Genomic DNA, 13328 nt, shown 5'->3' with positions numbered 1-13328 from the left:
CGCTTCCAGAATTTGGGGGAGCTTCAAAGACAGTGGGCTGAAGCTGGAGTCCAGGTATCAAAAGCCACAGTTCACAGACGTGTCCGGGAAATGGGCTACAATAGCCGTATTCCCATGGTCAAGCCACTTCTGAACTCAAGACAACGGAAGAAGCGTCTGACTTGGGCTATGGAGAAGAAGCACTGGACAGTTGCAGAGTGGTCCAAAGTCCTCTTTTCAGACGAAAGCAAGTTTTGCATTTAATTTGGAAGTCAAGGCGCCAGAGTCTGGAGAAAGGCTGGAGAGGAGCAAAATCCAAGTTGCTTGAAATCCAGTGTGAAGTTCCCACAGTCAGCAATGGTTTGGGGAGCCATGTCAGCTGCTGGTGTTGGTCCACTGTGTTTCATCAAGTCCAGAGTAAATGCAACTGTGTACCAAGAGATTTTAGAGCACTACATGCTTTCATCTACTGTAAAGCTCTATGGAGATGAGGATTTCATTTTCCAGCATGATCTGGCACCTGCCCACAGTGCCAAAACCACCAGTAACTGGTGCACTGACCATGGCATCACTGTCCTTGATTGGCCTGCTAATTCCCCTGACCTGAACCCCATTGAGAATTTGTGGGGTATAGTTAAGAAGAAGATGAAAGACACCAGACCTACAAATGCAAATGAGCTGAAGGCCGCTATCGAAGCATCCTGGGCATCAATAACACCTCAGCAATGCCACAGGCTGATTGCCTCCATGCCACGCCGGATTGATGCAGTAATCCGTGCAAAAGGATTCCCAACCAAGTACTGAGTGCATCAATGGACATTTTCAAATGTTTGATTTAGTTTTGCTGTTATAAAATTATTTTTTTACTTGGTCTGAGGAAGTATTCTAATATTTTGAGATAGGATTTTTGAGTTTTTTTCAGCTGTAAGCCAAAATCAGCAATATTCAAATAATAAAAGGCTTGAAATAGTTCAGTTGATGTGTAATGAATCCAGAATGTATGACATTTTTGTTTTTTTAATTGCATTACAGAAAATAAAGAACTTTATCACAATATTCAAATTTTCTGAGACAGTCCAGTATATATATATATATATATATATATACTGTATATTACTTGACTAGGGTTTATGCCATGCGCTCACCATTTCTGAAGGCTGTGTCACAAGTGAGGTTCTCGCTCTGGCCTTCACTCACCAGGTAACACTACTTAGAAATACATGGTAAACGGTTAATGGTCTGCATTTATGTAGCGCTTTTCAAGTCACTGAAGACCTCCCAAAGCGCTTTACAATGTGCTTCACACTTACCCATTCACACACACATAACTACGTGTTTACAACTTATGCTAACGTTTACATACTAATAAGTTATGCTATTGGATACATGCTCAAAAGTGATGCTAACATCTAAATGCTAACTGCTTCATGCTAAAAAAGTATGCTCATGCTAATGGCTACATGTTAACCAATTATGCTAACAGCTACATGCCAATGAGTTATGATAATGGCTACATGCTAAAAAGTGATGCTAATGGCCCAATGCTAACTGCTACATGCTAAAAGATTATGCTAATGCTAACGGTGCTGTAGAATGCTCTTCCCCCTAAAATTCGATCTGCAACCTCAGTGGAAATGTTTAAATCTAAGCTTAAAACACACTTCTACTCCATAGGATATGAATAACCTATTTTATTTATGTTGATAATATGTGTATTATTTGCCCTCATGTATGTTTTAGATGAGGGGACGGTGTCATAATAGTCTGTAGTTTGCAATAGTCTCTCTGCAGCCCTTTGAGACTTTTTGTGATTAAGGGCTAAACAAATAAACATCACTTGACTTGACTTAACAAATTATGCTAACGGCAACGTGCTAATGAGTTATTATAACGGCTATAATGTAAAATGGTACTCACGTACATGCTGACTGCACTATGTTTGTTCACTGCTCAAAACACACCGCACAAAAAAACTGAAAACTCGTGCCAACACTACCTCATACGAATATAATGGTACTCATGTCTATGTTCTTGCACATGTCGACTGCGCTACGTTTACTGCTCACCTTGCACAATGTCTGACCATTTCCTTTTTCTGCACTATGATGTCTATGTTTGCACCAATGCATATTCTGACTATTTTTTTGCACTATGATGACTTTGCACCAAATGCAATATTGCACAACCCTTACGATACCAACGGTATCACAATAACACTGTATGTAACATCCCACATGCTGACATCTGACATGCATATATATATATATATATATATATATATATATATATATATATACATGTATTAATCAATTTATTTACTTAAATGAATCACAACTGTTTTTCCCTGCTGATACTGAATACAATCAGATATAAATAACTAATATTACGTACACATTAGGAAAATAATTTGCTGATTTTAACTAAATTAATGACAGACATTTCTCTCAAATGGGAATTGCGGGGTGCCAGTCAATTTTTGACATTTTTTCTCAAATTGAAGGCCTACGGGAATTTAGTTCTCTAGCTGTAGTACATATCAAAAGAATGCTTGAACCCTCATTTTGTATCAGCAAAAAAAGGATGTTTCTAGCTTTTACAGCTAAACAATGTTCAAACATTGCTTTCTTGAAAATATTAGTTTCCAAAAAAAAAAAAAACTTTTGTCAAAAGTGTGTATTTCTGAAATCATGCATTTCAAGCAGAACTCTCCCTATGGTCCTTTTTTTTGCGTTAATGATACCTCTAATATCCCGATATTTCCGTTGTCGTGATCACTCGAATTTGGTGACTCGGGGCCCGCCCACAAGCTCTCAATTACTGGAAAGAAGACTCAAATCATCCTCAGAGGCTTAATACTCTCTGATCAGCAGTGCTAAAGCCTTTAGAAAAAATGTTTTTTCAAATAATACAAACAAACACATTTTATTTCCTTTTGGTACTCAGGGACGATGCTTCTGAAAGTAATTTATACAAAGTGAGTTCAATTAAAAAATCTGCTTATGAGGGTAAGAATGATTTTGGGAAGAGTGTATACACCCTTATATCCATCCATATATTTTATATGAATATTATTGTGTTTTTCTAATCATTTTATATTTTTTTATGATTTGTAATTATCTTTGCTTTTACTTTAAATAGTGCTTCGGGGTGGGGGTGGTTCTTGTTGTGATTGTTTTTTTTTTTTTTTTTTAATTATTATTTTTTATTTTTTTACACTCGTCTGAAATAAATGATTAATTTGTTTTTGAGGTCCCAAATAAAATAGACAGCTAGATTATTATAATCTGGCTCAAAGTTACTAATTTTAGTGTTTTACCTGAGGATACACAACATTTGCATCCAATAGAGATTGTGGCAACCTCACTAAGTATTAGTTTCAGGAGCGAGCAGCAGCAAGTCAACTACAGGAGAGAGAGTGGGAAAGGTGAGAGGAGAGAGAGTGGGAAAGGTGAGATGGCACAACATTCATTTGGACAGGTAACTTAAAATTAGTTTTACCTGGTTATATCAGTATCAGAAATTATTTTCCCCCATTTTATTAACACTCCACTTATTGAAACATAAATATTTTGTTTGTTTGTTTGTACATGATTCAATTGTTTGTTTGTTTGTACATGATTCAAATTGAATCTTTTCTTCCGGCGCCGTCACGAATGGCAGCCACTCCAGCAGCTCCCGTGTTATTTTCGATTGTTCTCGATTGTTCTCAGCTCAGGGATGCTGCTGGAAATGTGAATTTCCCTTCGGGGATGAACAAAGTATCTATCTATCTATCTATCTATCTATTTCTTGTGTAAATATCATGTAAATTATAACTATAGCCTTATCCTCCTTGTTTTATAACCTTATCTTCTCTGTTCCTTTATCTTCTTGGCTCATACCTCACTGTGAATGTGTAAAACTGGAGTGTCATGCCCAATTTCTTTCTCACAATATGTAACCCATTTTGTAACAATGACAATAAAGGTATATTCTATTCCAGGGGTCGGGTCGCGAGCCATATGTGGCTATTTCTATGAGTATCTGTGGCTCGGAGACAAATTTGATTGCATGCAAAATTTCTCCATCTTGTTCAAAACTTGAGCGAACTATCCTATTCAGGTACACGCAAAGCCGAACCAGAGCTAGACAACGAAGAAATACTTCGCAGTATATATAGGGCACGTTTTTCACTACAATTTACAGTCAAGGTGTCACACAAAAATAGGGGGGGAAAAAACTCGTTTTGGCTGTACAACGCTAAAGAATCCTTTATATAAAAGTTCACTGTATAATCTGTGTTCAGTGTTCAGATACCTTATGATGAATCCACAGAACTGTAAATACGCTAAAACACCGGAAGAGAACTTAGTCATTTGATTGGGTGAGTGGGAGGGATGGGTGGAGCTATGCAAAAAGTGCAAGCACTCCCTCCCATCTCTCGCCTTACGCAGTCTGCGCCAAAAGTGAGCTCATCAGGCTCCCTATTTGCAGAATGTTGTGACGTTTTTACACAATAACTGCTTGCATCTGGTTTTGAAACCAATATGTATGAAAAAAATGGTCAAAAGGAGTTTAACCGATCTTGAGTAATTGCAAGAAAGAGACAAGTTTAAAGTGGAATTTTTGTTGATTTAGGGACAGGGGCTCTGGCATTATTCTCTTTTCGTAATTTTTATCAAATCATCAAAAATAAATGTGCTGAAGACTAAGCTTTTGTCTGGGGCGCGGGTTTAGCAATTTAGTAAATTTGTCTCATAATATATGGTGTGGCTCTTTCCCAAAATAAAGTTAATATTTTTTGCTTTTATGGCTCTTTGAGTCAAAAAGGTTTCCGACCCCTGTTCTATTCTATTCTATTCTACATGCTAACAAGTGATGCTAACGGCTACATGCTAAAAAGATAAGCTAACAGCTAAATGCTAACATCTACATACTAACAAATTAAGCTAACGGCTACATGCTAACAAGTTATGCTAACAGCTACATGCTAATAGCTGGATGCTAAGAAATTATGCTAATGTGTAATGCTAACAGCTACATGCTAACGGCGTCATGCTAACATATTAGGCTAACAGCTAAATGTTAACTGCTTCATTTTAACAATTTATGCTAAGAAGTTATGCCAACGAGTCATGCTAACATCCAGATGTTAACGACCCATCCACTCATTGTCATGTCACAAAACACACCCTACACATTTCTCTTGTATTTGAACATTCCACAAAGTTCGTTTAGATCCTTGACTGCATCAAACCACCAATGGGAAAAACATACAGTTCTTACATTAATTTAGCATGTAGAAGATATAACACTTAGATATTTTCCAAGTTTTTCACATTAAAAAGCATGGATTTTAATCGCACACTTTTTTACATGCAAAATAGAATTCGTTTCTAGAGCATTTGAAAATAAAACAAAACACGTGCTTGTTTGAAACTGGAAGTCGCAGACTATGACCAAAACCTAATGTCATTGTTGAGAGAGGTTTATACACGTACAAACTTTAAAATAAAACATTGTGTGACCAAAATACTAGTTTTGAGTCAATAGTTTGTGCGTGTAGTTGTTGGTATTAGAATAAGTGGTAGTTTAATAAAAAAATAAGCTTTTTTTATGTGAGTAAAGTGGTAATCTATGGTGTGAAGCGGTCGTGTTGGTGCGTAAGCACACAAAATAGATGGTTGGTAAATATTGTATTAATATTTTCATGGATTTAAAGCAGTGGATCCCAAAGTGGGGGAGGAGGGGGGGGGAGGAAAGGTCTGGGGGGGCGGTGAGGAAGAAGAAGGTGGTAGGGGGGCGGCAGACCAAAGTCAGAAGTTTGAACGCAGTGTGGTTGTGAAACTGCAAAACACTGTTTTTTTCAAGGTTTTGTAGTGAGTGATGGAGTTTTGGCCAACCACAATTGTTACTGTTTGAGTTTTAAAAGCACTGATCAGAGGCAAGTTTTAATAATAGCACAAGCCAATAAACGCGATTCAAAGTTTGCAAACACCACAGTATGCCACACCTACCGTGTGAGCTCATTGAGTGTCATGGCGGACTCAACAGAGTCAACAAACGAGAACCGCTTTGATGGGTTGTGGGGGTTTTGTGGGCGAAATTGATACACTGGGGAGCTAAGTGGGCACCAGCCTGCAAAAGTCTGGGAACCATTTATTTTAAGGGACAGTGCGTTTTATTTGACCACTAGATGTCGTTGTATGGTGTACTGCAACCGGCAATAGTGCTCAAAAGCACAAGGAAAAATACCAACTACTGCGATTCCGAGTGAATAAAACCTACCATTTTATTTTGAATTTGTCGCCAAGCCTTTTAGAGATTTTTGGGTACCCACAGCAGGAAGATGGCGGACAATTATGTCAGCTCCCTTTAGGTGAGGCTAATGTTATGAAATGTTTGACAATAACCACTTTCTCTTATTTTGTGTTGTAAGTTTCTGCAAAAAAATAATGTTTGCAATATGATCTTTCTCAAGAATGACACAAACAAAACACATTGACATGGTTTATTTATTACAGTATAGCTTGATTCAGTATTCACAAAAAAGATACAATAATAGGTTATAACAAAACAAATATAAAATTAATGTCGATAACGGTATTATATATCCTGCCTGAATACAACTTTTCCAATAGCATAGAAAAATAAAAATAGGCCACGTTCCAGCTCAAAACCATGAAGACGTAAAATGAATGTTTCACTACAAGTAAATTCAATATGAATTCTGTAGTTGACACAAAAAAGCATCTTGACCTGACAACGATATGGTGTATGACACACGTACACAAGTTATACAGTATACACTGATATTGTACATACATATATATTTTTAAACAGATAAAAGCATACGTTGAAAATCACACTCAAGCAACAAGCACACATATTTCAAACGCATCACATTTAGGTTCTGGAGACCCTCAAGTTCAGGAAATGGATCGTTCGTGTTTATATCATCTCTTACATACATCACTGGGTACATGCAGGAAATAATCAGATTGGAAACGGACTAGAGCTAGTATTCCATCCATCCATCCATTATCTGCACCGCTTATCCTCAAAAGGGTCACAGGGGTGCTGGAGCCCATCCCAGCTATCATCGGGCAGTGGTCAGGGGACACCCTGAACTGGTTGCCAGCCACAGGGACAGACAACTCGCTCGCTCATTCACACCTAGGGACAATTTGGACCGACCAATTAACCTAACATGCATGTTTTTGGAATGTGGGTGGAAACCCACTCAAGCACGGGGAGAACATGCAAAATCCACACAGGAGGTTCGATCTCATGACCTCAGAACTGTGCCGCACACGCGCCAACCACTGCTCCGCCGTGCTGCCCGACTCATTCGTATTGGTGCATTCTATGCATGGAACTAATCTGACGACTTGTGCGCTGTTTTCTTAATGTGGGGTATTTTGATGCACCAAAGCACTATGGGAGTCTTAGAAGAGAGATGAATAATACACACAATCCTGGTTGATTTATCTGGGACATTTTTATTTTATTTTATGCCTTCAAGGTTAAAATTTTACAGTCTATATATAGTGGAGGGAACAGTTGTGTCCATCCATATATAGTGTCTTATTTTGGTTAACCCACGTAAACACAAGAGACGCAGCAATGGAGTACACTTTTGAAGCGAACAAGTACGATACTTTGGTGTTTTTGTTAAGTACATTAAGAAAATAATCCTTTATTTAATGCCAAAAGTTATATTTGGAAACGTCTATTTGCTAAATAATAGCGCGCTCACTTCATCTTTGTAATCGTAATAATCCCAAACACTATGTATACGGCGTTATCCTTTTGTAATTAGGTATGTAATATATTCAAAGGGCAGCAGTGGTTAGCGCGTGTGCGGCACAGTTCTGAGGTCACGAGATCGGACCTCCTGTGTGGAGTTTTCATGTTCTCCCCGTGCTTGCGTGAGTTTCCTCCGGGCACTCCGGTTTCCTCCCACGTTCCAAAAACATGCATATTAGGTTAAGTGGCCGGTCTAAATTGTCCCTAGGTGTGAATGAGCGAGCGAATTGTCTTTCCCTGTGTGTCCTAAGACTGTCTGGCAATCAGTTCAGGGTGTCCCCTGCCCACTGCCCGGAGATAGCTGGGATGGGCTCCAGCACCCCCGCGACCCTACTGAGGATAAGCGATGCAGATAATGGATGGATGGATTTATTCAGATTGCTCCAAAATTACAATTTTGAGCCCAGTCGGACTATTGCCTGCATGTCAACGTTGTCACTGTTTAGTATTTGGGAACTCTAGTGCATAAAAAGTGCTAAGATTCTGTTTGTGTAAGGTTTGAATATAAGGAGGTCATTCATGTTGTCGTTTTTCAAAGGTTTTGCAATATTTCTGGGAGACAGTTTAAATTTGAAGACGTCAAAAATAGGATTGATAATGACGTCCCAGTTACCGGCCCTTTAGAAAAAAAAAAACATGCTAATTCGTTACTTGATGCTACACTATAATATTTAGTTAGCCAACACTATTTGCTGGAAAGATTCTAAGCATTTCTGTTCCTCGTTAGAATATATTTTGATTTTCTATAGAAGTAGTTACACAACTCTCTACCGCTTCATAATTTGAGCGAGGAACAGCGGAGATCTCATGGGCGGCATTAGCTCAGGAGGCAGAACGCGCGTCTTGGGATCAAGAGGTCGCAGGTTCGATTCCCGGCTGTTATATGTTTAAGTGTCCTTGGGGGGGACACTGAATCCCTAATGCCCCCAATAAGCAGGTAGGCCTTGCACGGCTGACTCCCTATTGGTGTGTGAGTGAATGGGTAAGTGTGAAGCACATTGTAAAGCGCTATATAAATGCAGACCATTTACCATGTGTACAGGCTGTTGTGATTATATGGGTTTCTGAACTAATACTTCTTGGGTTGGGGGGATTGTTTAAGAAATACATAGATAAAAACACATCGGGCCCTAGCCCAATGTTCAAATGAGAGTGTCTGTGCATGTGTGGGGAGAATATTGCACCACTTATGAAGTTTCATCTGCAAAAATTGTTTTTCTTTTTCTGATATAATGAGACATGCATTGGTCATGTGGCGCACACATTCGCTTCACAGTTTACAAATGTTTTTACAAAATTTTGCATGTTCCACTACACAAAATCAGATTTGAGTGTAAATTAGATCCGTGTTATAGTGTTTTAGTGCCAAGGACATCCCTCCTGCAGCTAGATGATCCGGCCACCTCTGTCTGTCTCTCAACCATAAGTATAGCCCCCTCTGGAGGAAGCTTGTGACAAGAATAATTCTAACAATCGTACTTGTGCTAAAACAACTAGATTGACTCTTTAAGGAAAGTTGTGCATCTGTTTGGAGGTGTTTTTTGAAAACCATTAAAAAAAAAAGTGCCACACAAATAAGAATATTTAAAATTTGTGGATCACTATATAAGACAACATAAACTATGTGATATCCATTATTAGTTTATTACAGTTATTTTATTTTCCTGCAACCTTTTCTTTATTTGTGCTCTTTGAGTGATGTCCCAAGAGACAACATGGTATTTTCAAAGAGTTTTACGAAAGTAGAACTCAAGTGTAAAACTGAAACGTTAAAATGGGGGAGGAGCTAAATCAAACATGTTAGTCTCTCGCGTCAAAAAATATCATTAGAAGAATTCCAAATTAGTTTCATTGTGGTAAGGCAAAAAACGGATTACTTTCATATGAGATGGATCGTTTGTTATAATGTCAACAGTAAAAGTGAAATCATATTTGTTATCAAATGAATTTTTTAAATACATTTTAATAAAAATTGGATCAAAATTTCTCAGTTTTAGCTACTAACAAGTAATTTTTAGACATTTATTGTCTTCTACAAAAGAATACGGATTCACTTTGTGTTTGATCAAAAGTAAATAATATCGCCGACTCATAAAAATGTTATGGGTCACAATTTGGCAATTATGTTTTTACCCCCCAAAAGTCTAATATTTATATACATATACATTACATTACTATACATTTATATTTTGCCAGATGCAAAGTTAATAGTCAAACAAACAACGCCAGCGATTTACATTACTCTGAAAATAACTATTTTTATACACAGGATGGGACCAACGACTACTCAAACTATAATTGAGGCGATTCAAAAAATAATAGAAGTGCAAGACAATCTTCGAAAGGGGAAGTTCATAAATCAGTTCTAATTTTATTCCACGTCATCTTCCCCCTCTGCATCCACCCTCCAACTCCATTGTACCAACTCAAGTGACATCACACCAAAGGTACATAAAATTTCCTTTTTCCTTAACATCTTTATCAATTTATAATGACATTTAATCAAATACACGCAAGTACTACTTATTATTTACTATTTTGTTATTTTAATGTTTTTATCTGGAGCCAATTGCCATAGGCTTCTATCCCCTGCAATACGGCAATTTCATTCATATCATATCCTGTTTACTGTACATTAAAAACATCTACTTTTTATTTGTCAGTTGTCTGGGTATTATGATTTCTTGTCTGAAAAAATATTATATTGCAAATCCATAACTAAAATAATAGTTTGTTGCAGCGCAAATTGAGATGTTTGAAAAATTGATCATGGTTTTAAAATTTGTATCTATACGAGCATTGGCTGCGGCTGCATCGGCTCGCTACAACGGGTCAGGTGTATCGACATTTCGTTCTGTGTACATTGTTACAAAGAATGACAATACAAAGGAAATTATTATTATTATTACATAACGCGCACCCATTTTTTAAATTAAAACATTTTGTTTCACTTTTACTCAGCTTAAACTTTGCGTTGGATGCAATGGGAATCAAACCCAAGTAGCGGCGGGGAGAGTGCCGAATTTTATCCACTGGACCACTATAAATGACATGTGAAAAGGCATTATATATTATCTCATCATCACTTTAGATTTACGGTACAAGAGATGAATGTTAATTTTGTTGTGTATTTCACGTTACAATGACAATAAATTTGATTCTATTCTTAGCATTGTAAATGACACATGTTGTCAAATAAATGTGATCATGATTAATTTATTAACACTAAACTATGCACACAATACCAACGTAAAATATACAACATATTTAATGTTCATCATCAGACTAAACCAAGAATAGTTTCCCTTGTGCTTGTTTGTGTTCATTCGGATCTTTCAGGGCGACTTTCTGTTTTCTCCTTTCTTTAACGTTCGCCTCTCGTACTAAAAATAACAAGATAAAACCAAATGCCTTTTTGTTTGTCATTTATATCACGCTCCTTCGTGTTATATGTCCAAGTGTCCTTGGGCAAGACACTGAATCCCTAATGCCCCCAATGAGCAGGTAGGCGCCTTGCATGGCTGACTCCCTATTGGCGTGTGAGTGTGTGTGTGAATGGCTAAGTCTGAAGCACATTGTAAAGAGGTCTTCATTGACTTGAAAAGCGCTATATAAATGCAGACCATTTACCATCACTGCATGTCCAGTGTTTAGGATTTGCTGCTGTAACCGCCGCAATCCGGGTTTGATTCCCGTTGCATCCATTTTTTGTGATTGTGGTCAGAAATCGTTTTTTACTGATCAATCATTTTGGTAATATGCAACTGTAAAACCTTGTGTCTAACATGGGCCCGAACTTTGAGTACTTTTTTAGGTTGAAAAAAAAAACTAACAAAAAAAAACCACGTTATACTCTTATAAATTTGGTATTTGTTTAAAAAAATGTTTGTTAAACGAAATGAACATCGGACGTTTACAGTCCCCCCCCTAATCGCTGCTAGGGCTCGATAGCATCGAGACCATAAACTGACAATCCACTTACTTGTTCTTTTTAACACACTTACATACACAAGGTCACATGCTTTCAACTGGTCCCAGGAAAAGAAAAAAGGCCAAGCTAAGACGAGCGTCACACGGCCGGCAGCAGAATTGGGAAAGTTGCGGAATGGAACGGAGCTCACTGATTGGCCGGGAGCAGGCCCTGCCTTTGCGCATGCTCCAAAATGGCGTTGTAGCAGAAGTAGTACTGGTCCGGGGTTTGGATACTGAAGGCCCTTTGCGTCCTCATGCGGCGAACCGTCTGGCAAACGTTGAGCGAGCCCACGTCTTGAAGCTGCGATAGACAAATGTCCAAGGCACAGAAGGTCCCTGCAGAGACAAAAAAATGGATGCTTACTTATAGCGTTTCAGTGTGTGTTATATAGCGACGCCACTGTGGTGTAAATTTCGACAAAACACAGTTGATTCAAATAATAACCAATACATATTTAACCTTCTAGCACTTGTCATCTTCAACTTTTCTTTTCACCGTTTCCTCTTCTAGCCACTCATTGTAGCCGCTTGGCTGCAGGTTGTGCCTCGCCACTAGCCACTATTGTTACAGTAGCTGGTCCTGCTTCATCCTACAGCAGTGGTGCCAAAGTCTATTAGCTCAGTGGCCACATAATAGAAAATACATTCTCACGGGGGTCGGACTCGTTAATGGCATAAAAAGTGTGCCTTAGCTGGATGGCTGGGCGTCTTTTTCGAGGGATCTAAAATTTGATTATAACATGATAATTCGGGTTTTTTTCCTTAATAGGTATTCCTCTCTTATGGTGTTTATCAACTGTGAATTTGTAGGAAAACAGCAAATGTAACAATTTAATTCATTTCCACTGCAGTTTATTTAACTCAGCGAAAATCCATGCAAACTGAAAAGTGACAAAAATAGCATAACAAACACTTATTCATCTGGTGGATTGAAATATTTCAAACTGTTTCTGCTTCTTCTAATTTTTTCATTAAAAATGTTTACGTAAATATAGGAACCTCTGTTATATTTCATATTTTTTATTGAAATGAGCTGAAGCTTCTTTAAACAGCTTCACATAAGCCTCTAAGGAGCCACATTTTATTTAGAATAAAATAACACGAGGACGGGTTTCCTCAATGTTCTCTGGTTGATTAATGGTAGTCAGAAAATACAGCTACAATGGGTGCTTTGCAAGTTGCGCCTTCGTTCGTGACAGCTTGTGGACAACTGCAAGTCAATACTTCTCTTGCATTGTCACACGGGCCATATAAAAAAATGTGGTGGGCACCGTTGTACACATTTGTCCTATAGTATCACTCGCTTTCCACAGCTAAGCCTTGTATGTGATGGTGGCCGAGTCCATTGGTTCAGGCGTGTTTGACTTTTTTCCAACCATTTCTAGCCACTCGTGTTAGACACTGGCTGCAGGTTATGGCTTGCTGCTAGCCTCTATTGTTATTGTTCGCTGCTCATGCGTAGTCTTTTAAGGCCGCTTGCTGTCCAAAATTTGTCATGAGGGTGAACGATGCGGAGTTCTGTGGTTCAAGCATCAGTTATCCATACCTTTTCCATTGTTTCCTTCTCTAGTCAATTATGTTAGCGACTT

The 13328-nt window shown here is 38.2% G+C and overlaps 1 protein-coding gene across 1 annotated transcript in view; it reads right to left on the bottom strand.

The window, feature by feature from the left end:
• Positions 1 to 8121: 8121 nt before the first annotated feature.
• ptpn9a (protein tyrosine phosphatase non-receptor type 9a) overlaps positions 8122 to 13328 on the bottom strand; it is a 34545-nt gene continuing 29338 nt past the window's right edge. The window contains exon 13 of the mRNA XM_088340693.1: positions 8122 to 12075. Within this exon, the coding sequence (XP_088196819.1) occupies positions 11885 to 12075 (191 nt within the window). The 3' untranslated portion in view covers positions 8122 to 11884. The remainder of the gene's footprint in view (positions 12076 to 13328) is intronic.

This window comes from Urocampus carinirostris, chromosome 7 (assembly GCF_059441175.1).
Source record: "Urocampus carinirostris isolate Australia breed hairy pipefish chromosome 7, RoL_Ucar_1.0, whole genome shotgun sequence".
NCBI classification, from domain to species: Eukaryota; Metazoa; Chordata; class Actinopteri; order Syngnathiformes; family Syngnathidae; genus Urocampus; species Urocampus carinirostris.
Note: the sequence above shows the minus strand (reverse complement) of the source record. Positions and strands in the feature narration are given on the sequence as shown.